Source organism: Protopterus annectens, chromosome 6.part0 (genome assembly GCF_019279795.1).
Source record: "Protopterus annectens isolate FY-2018-M chromosome 6.part0, PAN1.0, whole genome shotgun sequence".
Lineage (NCBI taxonomy): Eukaryota > Metazoa > Chordata > Ceratodontiformes > Protopteridae > Protopterus > Protopterus annectens.
The window spans coordinates 1,187,981,126-1,187,996,489 of record NC_056737.1 but is presented as its reverse complement, the minus strand read 5'-3'; the positions used below and the strand labels follow the sequence as shown (position 1 = coordinate 1,187,996,489).

Sequence of the window (15,364 nt, the reverse complement as noted above, 5' to 3'; positions counted from 1 at the left end):
ATACTAGAGTGACAAAGAGAGATATTAAGATATAAGAGAGAGTCCAAATTAGTTGCAAGACAAGTTATGCTTCTGGATTCCAGTATGCAGGTAGATTATACAGACATTAAGATTTAGAAATTTAGTGAGAAGACAAGAGATGTTAGTCTGGGTTAAGACAGGTGCATAGCCAATGTGTTTTAAGGTAGGATTTAAGCCTGATTTTGAATTGTGTAAGTGATGGTAGTGAGGTTAGGTCACTGGGAAGAGAGTTCCAGGATTTACCAACGGTGTTAGAGAATAGAGAGTCCCCTGCCTTGTTGTTGGCTTTGTGTGTTAGTACTAGCATTTTAGTAGCTGAGCGCAGGGTTTTAAGGTTACAATAGGGGATGATAAGGTTGGTAAGAATCGGTGTGTTACTAGGCTGATACAGGATTTTATAGGCAAATATTAATTGATTAAGTAGAAGTAGGTTAGGTAACTCTAGCCAACCAAGATTTTTATAATTAATACAGTGGTGGGTCCTAAATGTAGAGCCAGTTGCAAATCTTGCAATATTGTTGTAGGAGACTACTAGTTTGTTCATATTGTTTTTTGAGAGGTTAGTATATATAGGGGAGGCATAGAGGAGGGTAGAGATTAAGTGGGTCTGGGCAATAGTAGATCTTGCTAGTGGGGTAAGAAAGGATTTGATTCTATATGGTGAGCCTAGTTTTTTGTTAACTGTTTTTATGGTATTGTTTATGCGGGCTTCAAAGTTAAGGTTATTGTCAATTAGTACCCCTAGGAGTTTTGTGTTAGAGTCAGGGGATATGATAGTTCCGTTGTTAGAAGTGACAGTAAAGTTTAGAGGTGTGTGTCTATGGGTGGGAGTAAAAAGTAGAAGTTTGTTTTTTTTAGGATTTAGGATAAGACATTGATGTTGTAGCCAATCCTCAACTGTGTTAAACACTTTTTGGGTAAGAGATTGCAGGTCTGCTGGATTTGGGGCTGTGCAGATTAATGTGGAGTCATCGGCATATTGTATTAAGGAGGCCTGAGGAATAACAGTGTACAGGTCATTGATGAAGACAGAGAATAGAAGTGGTCCAAGTATAGAACCTTGGGGGACACCTAGTGAGATGGGGAGATGGGGAGATAGGTTGTTCCCCCACATGACTGCTTGTTGCCTATTGCTTAAGTAGGATTCAAACCATTGTATAGAAAGAGTATCAAGGGGCAGGTTTTTCAGTGTGTTAATGAGAAGTTTGTGGTTAACCATGTCGAAGGCTTTGGAGAGATCAATAAAGAGGGCTGAGGATAGAGTGTTGTTATTGCAATTTTTATTTATACAGTTGGAGAAGGATAAAAGGGCAGTAGTAGTACTGTTAAATGGCCTGAAACCGTGTTGGCATTTAGCTAGCAAGTTGTTGTCTATAAGGTGTTTTAACAGTTGCATATGAATGCATTTCTCTATGATTTTGGCCAAAGGAGAAAGTATGGCAATAGGTCTGTAATTGGATAGATCCCTAGAGTTTCCACCCTTATGAAGGGGGATAATATGTGCAATCTTCCATGTGATAGGAATTGCACCTTCAGAGATTCCTCAAAATCTTTTGAGAATGTAATTAATTGTGTAACGTAATGCTTTTGGGGGTATTACTTTTTGTAAATATCCAATCTAAGCCTGACTGCCTTATAGAGCTTTTGGAAAATCTAGTGGTGGATGTAATTAATTGTGTAACATAATATAAATTCACAGATACTTTTGGGGGTATAACTATTTGTAAGTATCCAGTCTAAGCCTGACAGTCTGACAGAGCTTTTGTAAAATCTAGTGAGAATGTAATTAAATGTCTAACATAATATCAATTCATGGACACATTTGGGAGTATTACTCTTTGTAAGTATCCGGGGCGGCCACGGTGGTGCAGTGGTTAGCATTGCCACCTCACAGCAAGAGGTTCTCCGGTTCGATCCCCGGCTGGGGTGTCTTCTGTGTGGAGTCTGCATGTCCTCCTTTCCTGCGTGGGGTTTCCTCGGGTGCTCCGGTTTCCTCCCACATCCCAATGACATGCTGCAGGTGGATTGGACACTCTTAATTGTGCTGGGCGGAAGGCTAAACTCCACTGCCAATCAATGTGCGGACAAGGTGATCCGCTGTGGCGACCCCTAACCGGGAAAAGCCGAAAGAAGAAGAAGAAGACTCTTTGTAAGTATCCAGTCTAAGCCTCACTGCCTGACAGAGCTTTTGTAAAATCTAGTGAGAATGTAATTAATTATGTAACGTAATATAAATTCAGGGATACTTTTGGGGGTATTACTATTTGAAGTATCCAGTCTAACCCTGACTACTTGACAGAGCTTTTTTAAAATCTAGTGGTAGATGTAATTAATTGTATAATGTAATATAAATTCACAGATACTTTTGGGGATATTACTATTTATAAGTATCCAGTCTAAACCATTCATGTCTGACAGAGCTTTTGTAAAATCTAATGAGAATGTAATTAATTGTGTAACTTAATATAAATTCTGGGATACTTTTAGTGTAATACTATTTGTAAGTATCCAGTCTAAGCCTGACTGCCTGACATAGCTTTTGTAAAATCTAGTGAGAATGTAATTAATTGTGTAATGTAATATAAATTCACGGCTTCTTTTGGGTGTATTACTGTTTGTAAGTATCCAGTCTAAGCCTGACTGCCTGACATAGCTTTTGCAAAATCTAGTGAGAATGTAATTAATTGTATAACGTAATATAAATTGAGGGATTCTTTTGGGGGTATTACTATTTATAAACATCCAGTTTGAGCCTGACTGCCTGACAAAGCTTTTGTAAAATCTACTGAGAATGTAATTAATTGTGTAATGTAATATAAATTCAGGGATATGTTTCGGGTATTGCTATTTGTAAGTATCCAATCTAAGCCTGACTGCCTGACAGCTTTTGTAAAATCTAGTGGTGAATGTAATTAATTGTGTCACATAATATAAATTTCGGGATACTTTTGGGGGTTTACTATTTGTAATTATCCAGGCTAAGCCTGACTGCCTTACAGTGCTTTTGTAAAATCTAGTGGTGAATGTAATTAACTGTGCAACGTAATATAAATTCAGGCATACATTTGGAGGTATTTCTATTTGTAAGTATCCAATCTAAGCCTGACTGCCTGACAGTGTTTGTAAAATCTAGTGGTGAATGTAATTAATTGTATAGTTTAATATAAATTCAGAGTTACTTTTGGGAGTATTACTATTTGTAAGTGTCCAGTCTACACCTGACTGACCGTTTGTAAAATCTAGTGAGAATGTAATTCATAGTGTATTGTAATATAAATTCAGTGATACTTTTGGGGGTATTACTATTTGTAAGTATCCAGTTTAAGCCTGACTGCCTGACAGAGCTTTTGTAAAATCTAGTGAGAATGTAGTTAATTGTGTAACGTAATATAAATTCAGGGATATTTTGGGTGGTATAACTATTTGTAAGTGTCCAGTCTAAGCCTGACTTACTGACAGAGCTTTTGTAAAATCTAGTGATAATATAATTAATTGTGTAACATAATATAAATTCAAGGATACTTTAAGCATCCAGTCAAAGCCTGACTGCCTGACAGAGCTTTTGTAAAATCTAGTGAGAATGTAATTCTTTGTGTAATGTAATATAAATTCTTGGATTCTTTTGTGTGTATTACTATTAGTAGGTATCCAGTCTAAGCCTGACTGCCTGATAGAGCTTTTGTAAAATCTTGTGAGAATGTAATTAATTGTGTAACGTAATACTTTTGGGGGTATTACTATTTGTAAGTATCCTGTCTAAGCCTGACTGCCTGACAGAGCTTTTGTAAAATCTAGTGAGAATGTCATTAATTGTGCAATGTAATATAAATTCAGGGTTACTTTTGTGGGTATTACTATTTTTAAGCTGGCAGTCTACATTTAGGTCCGCTAGAATAATCCTTTTGTGGTAGACATGTTAAGATATCCATTGGAGGGGATTTTCTTAATAATGATGCTGGTATCAGGTGGAATAGCAATCCAACTATCTATCTCTATCTATCTATCTATCTATCTATCTATCTATCTATCTATCTATCTATCTATCTATCTATCCATCCGTTAATCTATCTATCCATCTATTTGTCTATCTATAAAACATTGAAACACAGATTGTTTTTCCATTGTTGTTTTTTAGTAGCGTTAAATAATTTCTGCATTTTTAAATAGTCTCTTTTTTTTTTGAGTAGGGTTATTTTTAGGGAGTTTTTACAAAAGATTGTGATGTCTCCTGCTTATTTCCTTTTTCCGTCAGTATTTTCAGGTATGATTTTGGATAGTCATTCGTCTTTTTTGCATTTTTATACGTTGTACTATATTTACTTTACTTTGACTGTACTTAGGTCATGGGTAATAAAGCACTTTAATGCAATTTAAGTCAATGTTGAAGTTAACATTTAGTTTATGTTTACTTTTTATTACAGTTTGACAGCTGTGCTTGGGTGCCAAACTGCCCCACTACAATGAGAAAACCCCCACCAAAGAGCACTGAAGGTGTTACAGAGAAGTTTATTGTGGAAACATTGCCAGAAATTAAAGTGGCATGCAGAGCTATGAGTATAACATACCTGCTCAGTTACCCTGGGGAAGATTTTGTAAGTAGCTACATAGATGTGAATGTTTACATTTTCTTTTTCTTTTTTTACTTTTCCTGGGATTGTACACTCATCCAGATTTAGCAAACTCAGGAAGGCATACAATAATCTTGCTAAAAAACTTCTGATCAAAACTGAAATATTCTTCAATGTTATGGTCAAAATATTGTCCATAAATTGTGTCTTGTTACTTATCTACCCTGCTAAAACTGATGATTCTCCGGACAAAGTGCTTCAGAGTAGCAAAATACAGAATTTTACCATAAAGTGGATTTTTTTTGGAAATGGATGTTTACAACATCTGATCATATTTCACAGCTAATGAAACCTCATTCAATATTTATCCATGACTATTTTTTTTTCTAATTTAGTGTCCAGGTTAACAATCCAGAAAACCCTATCTAATCATGACCTTTGGTAAGATACACAGCAGTGAATTAAAACATTTATCCAGGATGCCATGGAAGCTCCCCTACATTGTACTGAGGGCCCTTGATCAACATGAACATGTTGGCCTAATAGAGATACATTTAGAGGACACAAATTCTTGATTCTATTTATTCTGATAAAGGACAGTAATAGGCTAGCAAATGTTTTGAACACTTGACAGGAGTAAAAGATGGAAAACTTTCCATTGTGGATGAGTTAGAGGATGAATTTCTCAAGAAATAAAGGTAAAAAGCCATAGATCAAGGGCCAGAAAATGTTTTTAAACAGGGAGACAGAAAACTCATGATTTCCTAATAGTGCAATATGCCCAAGTGCCATTCATCTACCTACACACATACGTAAGTGCACACACACACACACACACACACACACACACACACACACACACACACACACACACACACACACACACACACACACACACACACACACACACACACACACACACACACACACACACACACACACATGCACATACACGCACACACACATGCAGACACACATGCACACACATACATACACACACACATGCACGCCCACACTCACATATTGCTTGGGGGGGGGTAGTTTTGATATTTTGAGAAACAGATATTTTAGAATACATTTTCTATGGCTACCTTTTATTACAGTAAATAAATCTGCTCATATTTGCACTAAATCTCACCAGGAAAGTAAAGTTGTAAGGCCATGATATCACTGATCAAGATAGTTCCCTGCGATCCATCACTCTGTGGTGTAGAGAGATGAAGTCATGGCTACAACCAGGCAACCAATGTTTGATCATCTCTCTGGACATTGGGAGAGTCAGGCAGGGGAGGAAACAAGGTAAAAGGAATTGAAAGACTAGCAAAAAGAGTAGGAAATAGAGATATTTTGGAGAAATATTTATGAAGATCCGATGGAACATAACAAAGATGCTAAATGGATAGAAGTAAAAGAATGAACAAGAAATTCAAATGTACAGGATATGATATGGGATGAAGTAACGGTCAGAAAGACTGAAACAAAGTTAAGAAAAGCCTCAAACTGGAAAACCTCAGGCCCAGATGCAGAGCCTACCTTCTAGCTAACAGTATTAACATCTTTGCATGAAGATTTAGCCAAGAGTAAGAACTGTTTATATGTGCACCTCAAACAGACAGGAAAACAATGCTCCTACTTAAGAGTGAACCTGCAAGCTACCCTAAAAACTATAGACCATTAACTTCCATTCCGCAGACATATGAACTATACACTGGACTTGATCCAACAGAGTTTATAGTCATTTAGAAGACAGCTCAATTATGGCAATAGAACAAAAGGGTAACAAAAGAAAGTGATATGGAGCAAAGGATCATTTGCTGCTAAATAACGTCATAGTAGAGAACTGCAATGGGGAAAATCCAAATATGGCATGTATAGACTGCAAACAAGCATTTAATGGTATCCCACATTCATGGATATACGAGTGCTTAAAAATGTATAAGATACACCCTACACTGATAAACTACATCACAGTGACAATGAAACAGGGGGAAACCACTTTGGAGTTAAGCCATGATAAAGGGTAAATTATTATTCCAGAGAGAAAAATCCAAAGGGGGATATTCCAGGATGACTCTCTGTCACCACTGCTCTTTTGCATTGCCCTTAACCCATTAAGCTGTCTACTTAACAGATTAGATCATGGCAATAATTTGGCTCAGAAAGCAACAAAGTGTAACGACTTTTCATCTTCTGTTTGTCAATGATTTAAAACTGTATAGCTCATCAGATAAGGAAATGAAAGGACAACTGCATGCTGTCAAAACTTTTTCAGATGATATATGAATGCCATTTGGTCTTGATAAATATGCAAAAGCACCCTTTAAAACAGGAAAACTGCAGCACTAAGAAAACATAAGTTTGGGACAAGAATGTGATATAAAAGAACTTGAGAAAGAGGGACTTTATAAATTTTTGGGAATTGATGAAGGGTCAACAATAAAACATGAACAAATGTGAATAAAACTTAGTAAGGAATATTTTAGAAGATTTGAATTAATCCCAAAAAAATTATGAAGTCTACATCACATGGGATCACCCATTACAAAAGTTCAAAAGATAAATGTGAGAAAACCAGATATAGTGGTCCATGAAAAGAAGTCAAAAGTAGCAATGATCATTGAAATCACTACACCCAGTGACTTTAGTGTCTTAGGTACACAGAGAAACAAAGTCATAAAAATATCAGAATTTGCAGGCAGAAGTGAGAGCAATGTGGAAAAAAATGCCCATACAGCTCAATAGCAGTAGGAGCAATGGGTCTTATAAAACAGACTCTACAATCGTATTTAGATATGTTACCAACACAAGTAACACCATACGAGTTGCAGAAGGAGTTATTACTGGGCACATTGCAGGTGCTGCGAAGAGCACTTTTGGCTGACATAAAAGACTGAAACAATACTAATTTGATGAACTTTAATCATACTTTGCCCTAGGAATGGGGTCCATTCCTGTCATGGTATAACAAACCCAAAATGATTTGGAGAAATGAAAATTCCAGGTGGAAGGAAATGTCTGTGGATTCTTACTTGAGTGACACCTAGAGGAGGTACTGGATATTACACTGACTGTGCATGGGCCAACAGTGTAAATCCTGCCCTTTAGTGCTTTGGGAAGTCAGTGTACTAAGGCAGACTTCTTACAGAAGGCAGCATTCACTGGGGCTTGAAAGAACCACAAAAGTGAACGGGCAGCCCTAGTCAGATAGTATGCCACAAAATAAGTCCTAAAATATTGTCTTCTCTAGTAAAACCTGTCTCAATATAGGGGAATTAATTTGATTATTAAGTACCCAGGACAGAATGAAAGGGTTGTAGGACTCTTGATTTGCTGGGGATACCTGTTTTTTCATCCAGTGTGGCTAGAAGAATAGAAGTGAAAATTGCATTGAGAACCAGGAACTCACAAAGGAGCAGCCCATTACACAACAAGAAGTGAGTGACCCACAGGGTCATAGTGAGGCTGGTATACTGTATATGCTGTGAACAACAGCAGCAGCAGCCCATTACATAATCAGAAGTGAGTGACCTGCAGGGTCATAGTGAGGCTGGTACACTGTATATGCTGTGAACAACAGCACCAGCAGCCCATTACACAACCAGAAGTGAGTGACCCATGGGGTCATAGTGAGGCTGGTAAGCTGTATATGCTATGAACAAAAGCAGCAGCCCATTACACAATCAGAAGTGAGTGACCCACAGGGACATAGTGAGCCTGTTACTCTGTATATGCTGTGAACAACAGCAGCAGCAGCCCATTACATAACCAGAAGTGAGTGACCCACAGGGTCACAGTGAGTCTGGTACACTGTATATGCTGTGAACAGCAGCAGCAGCCCATTACACAACCAGACGTCAGTGACCAACAGGGTCATAGTGAGGCTGGTATACTGTATATGCTGTAAACAACAGCAGCAGCAGCCCATTACATAACCAGAAGTGAGTGACCCACAGGGTCATAGTGAGGCTGGTACACTGTATATGCTGTGAACAACAGCAGCAGCAGCCCATTACACAACCAGACGTAAGTGACCCACAGGGTCACAGTGAGTCTGGTACACAGTATATGCTGTGAACAACAGCAGCAGCCCATTACACATCCAGACGTCAGTGACCAATGGGGTCATAGTGAGGCTGGTATACTGTATATGCTGTGAACAACAGCAGCAGCAGCCCATTACATAACCAGAAGTGAGTGACCCGCAGGGTCATAGTGAGCCTGTTACTCTGTATATGTTGTGAACAACAGCAGCAGCAGCCCATTACATAACCAGAAGTGAGTGACACACAGGGTCACAGTGAGTCTGGTACACTGTATATGCTGTGAACAGCAGCAGCAGCCCATTACACAACCAGACATCAGTGACCAACAGGGTCATAGTGAGGCTGGTACACTGTATATGCTGTCAACCACAGCACCAGCAGCCCATTACACAACCAGAATTGAGTGACCCACAGGGTCATAATGAGTCTGGTACACTGTATATGCTGTGAACAACAGCAGCAGCCCATTACATAACCAGAAGTGAGTGACCCACAGGGTCATAATGAGGCTGGTACACTGTATATGCTGTGAACAGCAGCAGCAGCCCATTACACAAGCAGACGTCAGTGACCAACAGGGTCATAGTGAGGCTGGTACACTGTATATGCTGTGAACAACAGCAGCAGCAGCCCATTACACAACCAGAAGTGAGTGACCCGCAGGGTCATAGTGAGGCTGGTACACTGTATATGCTGTGAACAACAGCAGCAGCAGCCCATTACACAACCAGAAGTGAGTGACCCACAAGGTCATACTGAGGCCGATACACCATATATGCTAGGAACAACAGCAGCAGCAGCCCATTACACAACCAGAAGTGAGTGACCCACAGGGTCATAGTGAGCCTGATACACTGTATATGCTGTGAATAACAGCAGCAGCAACCCATTACACAACAAGAAGTGAGTGACCCACAGAGTCACAGTGACGCTGGAGCACTGTATATGCTGTGAACAGCAGCAGCCCACTACACAACCAGAAGTGAGTGACCCACAGGGTCATAGTGAGGCTGATACACTGTATATGCTGTGAACAACAGCAGCATCCCATTACACAACCAGAAGTTAGTGCCCACAGGGTCAGAGTGAGGCTGGTACACTGTATTTGCTGTGAACAACAGCAGCAGCCCATTATGCAACCAGAAGTGAGTGACCCATAGGGTTACAGTGAGGATGTTACTCTGTATATGTTGTGAACAACAGCAGCAGCCCATTACATTACCAGAAGTAAGTGACCCACAGGGCCATAGTGAGGCTGGTACACAGTATATGCTGTCAACAACAGCAGCAGCAACCCATTACACAGCCAGAAATGAGTGCCCACAGAGTCATAGTGAGGCTGGTACATTTTATATCCTGTCAACAACAGCAGCAGCCCATTAATCAACCAGACGTGAGTGACACACCAGGCCATGGTGAGGCTGGTACATTGTATATGCTGTGAACAACAGCAGCAGCAGCCTATTACACAACCAGAAGTGAGTGACCCAGAGGGTCATAGTGAGGCTGGTACACTGTATATGCTGTGAACAATAGCCGCAGCCTGTTACACAAACAGAAGTGAGTGACGCACAGGGTCATAGTGAGGCTGGTACACTGTATATGATGTGAACAACAGCAGCAGCAGCCCATTACACAACCAGAAGCAAGTGACCCACAGGGTCACAGTGAGTCTGGTACAATGTATATGCTGTTAACAGCAGCAGCAGCCCATTACACAACCAGACGTCAGTGACCAACAGGGTCATAGTGAGGCTGGTATACTGTATATGCTATGAACAACAGCAGCAGCAGCCCATTACATAACCAGAAGTGAGTGACCCACAGGGTCATAGTGAGGCTGGTACACTGTATATGCTGTGAACAACAGCAGCAGAAGCCCATTACACAGCCAGACGTGAGTGACCCACAGGGCCATAGTGAGGCTGGTACACTGTATATGCTGTAAACAACAGCAGCAGCCCATTACATAACCAGAAGTGAGTGACCCACAGGGTCATAGTGAGGCTGGTACACTGTATATGCTGTGAACAGCAGCACCAGCAGCCCATTACACAAACAAAGTGAGTGACCCATGGGGTCATAGTGAGGCTGGTACGCTGTATATGCTATGAACAACAGCAGCAGCCCATTACACAACAAGAAGTGAGTGACCCACAGGCTTATAGTGAGCCTGTTACTCTACATATGTTGTGAACAACAGCAGCAGCAGCCCATTACATAACCAGAAGTGAGTGACACACAGGGTCACAGTGAGTCTGGTACACTGTATATGCTGTGAACAGCAGCAGCAGCCCATTACACAACCAGACATCAGTGACCAACAGGGTCATAGTGAGGCTGGTACACTGTATATGCTGTCAACCACAGCACGAGCAGCCCATTACACAACCAGAATTGAGTGACCCACAGGGTCATAATGAGTCTGGTACACTGTATATGCTGTGAACAACAGCAGCAGCCCATTACATAACCAGAAGTGAGTGAGCCACAGGGTCATAATGAGGCTGGTACACTGTATATGCTGTGAACAGCAGCAGCAGCCCATTACACAACCAGACGTCAGTGACCAACAGGGTCATAGTGAGGCTGGTACACTGTATATGCTGTGAACAGCAGCAGCAGCCCATTACACAAGCAGACGTCAGTGACCAACAGGGTCATAGTGAAGCTGGTACACTGTATATGCTGTGAACAACAGCAGCAGCAGCCCATTACACAACCAGAATGAGTGACCCACAAGGTCATACTGAGGCCGATACACCATATATGCTAGGAACAACAGCAGCAGCAGCCCATTACACAACCAGAAGTGAGTGACCCACAGGGTCATAGTGAGCCTGATACACTGTATATGCTGTGAATAACAGCAGCAGCAACCCATTACACAACAAGAAGTGAGTGACCCACAGAGTCACAGTGAGGCTGGAGCACTGTATATGCTGTGAACAGCAGCAGCCCACTACACAACCAGAAGTGAGTGACCCACAGGGTCATAGTGAGGCTGGTACACTGTATATGCTGTGAACAACAGCAGCAACCCATTACACAACCAGAAGTTAGTGCACACAGGGTCAGGGTGAGGCTGGTACACTGTATTTGCTGTGAACAACAGCAGCAGCCCATTATGCAACCAGAAGTGAGTGACCCATAGGGTTACAGTGAGGATGTTACTCTGTATATGTTGTGAACAACAGCAGCAGCCCATTACATTACCAGAAGTAAGTGACCCACAGGGCCATAGTGAGGCTGGTACACAGTATATGCTGTCAACAACAGCAGCAGCAACCCATTACACAGCCAGAAATGAGTGCCCACAGAGTCATAGTGAGGCTGGTACATTTTATATCCTGTCAACAACAGCAGCAGCCCATTAATCAACCAGACGTGAGTGACACACCAGGCCATGGTGAGGCTGGTACATTGTATATGCTGTGAACAACAGCAGCAGCAGCCTATTACACAACCAGAAGTGAGTGACCCAGAGGGTCATAGTGAGGCTGGTACACTGTATATGCTGTGAACAATAGCCGCAGCCTGTTACACAAACAGAAGTGAGTGACGCACAGGGTCATAGTGAGGCTGGTACACTGTATATGATGTGAACAACAGCAGCAGCAGCCCATTACACAACCAGAAGCAAGTGACCCACAGGGTCACAGTGAGTCTGGTACAATGTATATGCTGTTAACAGCAGCAGCAGCCCATTACACAACCAGACGTCAGTGACCAACAGGGTCATAGTGAGGCTGGTATACTGTATATGCTATGAACAACAGCAGCAGCAGCCCATTACATAACCAGAAGTGAGTGACCCACAGGGTCATAGTGAGGCTGGTACACTGTATATGCTGTGAACAACAGCAGCAGAAGCCCATTACACAGCCAGACGTGAGTGACCCACAGGGCCATAGTGAGGCGGGTACACTGTATATGCTGTAAACAACAGCAGCAGCCCATTACATAACCAGAAGTGAGTGACCCACAGGGTCATAGTGAGGCTGGTACACTGTATATGCTGTGAACAGCAGCACCAGCAGCCCATTACACAAACAAAAGTGAGTGACCCATGGGGTCATAGTGAGGCTGGTACGCTGTATATGCTATGAACAACAGCAGCAGCCCATTACACAACAAGAAGTGAGTGACCCACAGGCTTATAGTGAGCCTGTTACTCTACATATGTTGTGAACAACAGCAGCAGCAGCCCATTACATAACCAGAAGTGAGTGACACACAGGGTCACAGTGAGTCTGGTACACTGTATATGCTGTGAACAGCAGCAGCAGCCCATTACACAACCAGACATCAGTGACCAACAGGGTCATAGTGAGGCTGGTACACTGTATATGCTGTCAACCACAGCACCAGCAGCCCATTACACAACCAGAATTGAGTGACCCACAGGGTCATAATGAGTCTGGTACACTGTATATGCTGTGAACAACAGCAGCAGCCCATTACATAACCAGAAGTGAGTGAGCCACAGGGTCATAATGAGGCTGGTACACTGTATATGCTGTGAACAGCAGCAGCAGCCCATTACACAACCAGACGTCAGTGACCAACAGGGTCATAGTGAGGCTGGTACACTGTATATGCTGTGAACAGCAGCAGCAGCCCATTACACAAGCAGACGTCAGTGACCAACAGGGTCATAGTGAAGCTGGTACACTGTATATGCTGTGAACAACAGCAGCAGCAGCCCATTACACAACCAGAAGTGAGTGACCCGCAGGGTCATAGTGAGGCTGGTACACTGTATATGCTGTGAACAACAGCAGCAGCAGCCCATTACACAACCAGAATGAGTGACCCACAAGGTCATACTGAGGCCGATACACCATATATGCTAGGAACAACAGCAGCAGCAGCCCATTACACAACCAGAAGTGAGTGACCCACAGGGTCATAGTGAGCCTGATACACTGTATATGCTGTGAATAACAGCAGCAGCAACCCATTACACAACAAGAAGTGAGTGACCCACAGAGTCACAGTGAGGCTGGAGCACTGTATATGCTGTGAACAGCAGCAGCCCACTACACAACCAGAAGTGAGTGACCCACAGGGTCATAGTGAGGCTGGTACACTGTATATGCTGTGAACAACAGCAGCAACCCATTACACAACCAGAAGTTAGTGCACACAGGGTCAGGGTGAGGCTGGTACACTGTATTTGCTGTGAACAACAGCAGCAGCCCATTATGCAACCAGAAGTGAGTGACCCATAGGGTTACAGTGAGGATGTTACTCTGTATATGTTGTGAACAACAGCAGCAGCCCATTACATTACCAGAAGTAAGTGACCCACAGGGCCATAGTGAGGCTGGTACACAGTATATGCTGTCAACAACAGCAGCAGCAACCCATTACACAACCAGAAATGAGTGCCCACAGAGTCATAGTGAGGCTGGTACATTTTATATCCTGTCAACAACAGCAGCAGCCCATTAATCAACCAGACGTGAGTGACACACCAGGCCATGGTGAGGCTGGTACATTGTATATGCTGTGAACAACAGCAGCAGCAGCCTATTACACAACCAGAAGTGAGTGACCCAGAGGGTCATAGTGAGGCTGGTACACTGTATATGCTGTGAACAATAGCCGCAGCCTGTTACACAAACAGAAGTGAGTGACCCACAGGGTCATAGTGAGGCTGGTACACTGTATATGCTGTGAGCAACAGCAGCAGCAGCCCATTACACAACCAGAAGCAAGTGACCCACAGGGTCACAGTGAGTCTGGTACAATGTATTTGCTGTGAACAGCAGCAGCAGCCCATTACACAACCAGACATCAGTGACCAACAGGGTCATAGTGAGGCTGGTATACTGTATATGCTATGAACAACAGCAGCAGCAGCCCATTACATAACCAGAAGTGAGTGACCCGCAGGGTCATAGTGAGGCTGGTACACTGTATATGCTGTGAACAACAGCAGCAGCAGCCCATTACACAGCCAGGCGTGAGTGACCCACAGGGCCATAGTGAGGCAGGTACACTGTATATGCTGTAAACAACAGCAGCAGCCCATTACATAACCAGAAGTGAGTGACCCACAGGGTCATAGTGAGGCTGGTACACTGTATATGCTGTGAACAACAGCACCAGCAGCCCATTACACAAACAAAAGTGAGTGACCCATGGGGTCATAGTGAGGCTGGTACGCTGTATATGCTATGAACAACAGCAGCAGCCCATTACACAACAAGAAGTGAGTGACCCACAGGGTTATAGTGAGCCTGTTACTCTACATATGTTGTGAACAGCAGCAGCAGCAGCCCATTACATAACCAGAAGTGAGTGACACACAGGGTCACAGTGAGTCTGGTACACTGTATATGCTGTGAACAGCAGCAGCAGCCCATTACACAACCAGACGTCATTGACAAACAGGGTCATAGTGAGGCTGGTACACTGTATATGCTGTCAACCACAGCACCAGCAGCCCATTACACAATCAGAATTGAGTGACCCACAGGGTCATAATGAGGCTGGTACACTGTATATGCTGTGAACAGCAGCAGCAGCCCATTACACAACCAGACGTCAGTGACCAACAGGGTCATAGTGAGGCTGGTACACTGAATATGCTGTGAACAGCAGCAGCAGCCCATTACACAAGCAGACGTCAGTGACGAACAGGGTCATAGTGAGGCTGGTACACTGTATATGCTGTGAACAACAGCAGTAGCAGCCCATTACACAACCAGAAGTGAGTGACCC

General features: G+C 42.6%; 1 protein-coding gene across 1 annotated transcript in view; it reads left to right on the top strand.

Annotated features, from left to right (window-relative positions):
- Window positions 1–15,364, top strand: part of LOC122803963 (polyunsaturated fatty acid lipoxygenase ALOX15B-like) — a 782,621-nt gene that overhangs the window by 714,843 nt on the left and 52,414 nt on the right. Inside the window, exon 10 of the mRNA XM_044073640.1 lies at window positions 4,443–4,613. Within this exon, the coding sequence (XP_043929575.1) occupies window positions 4,443–4,613 (171 nt within the window). The remainder of the gene's footprint in view (window positions 1–4,442; window positions 4,614–15,364) is intronic.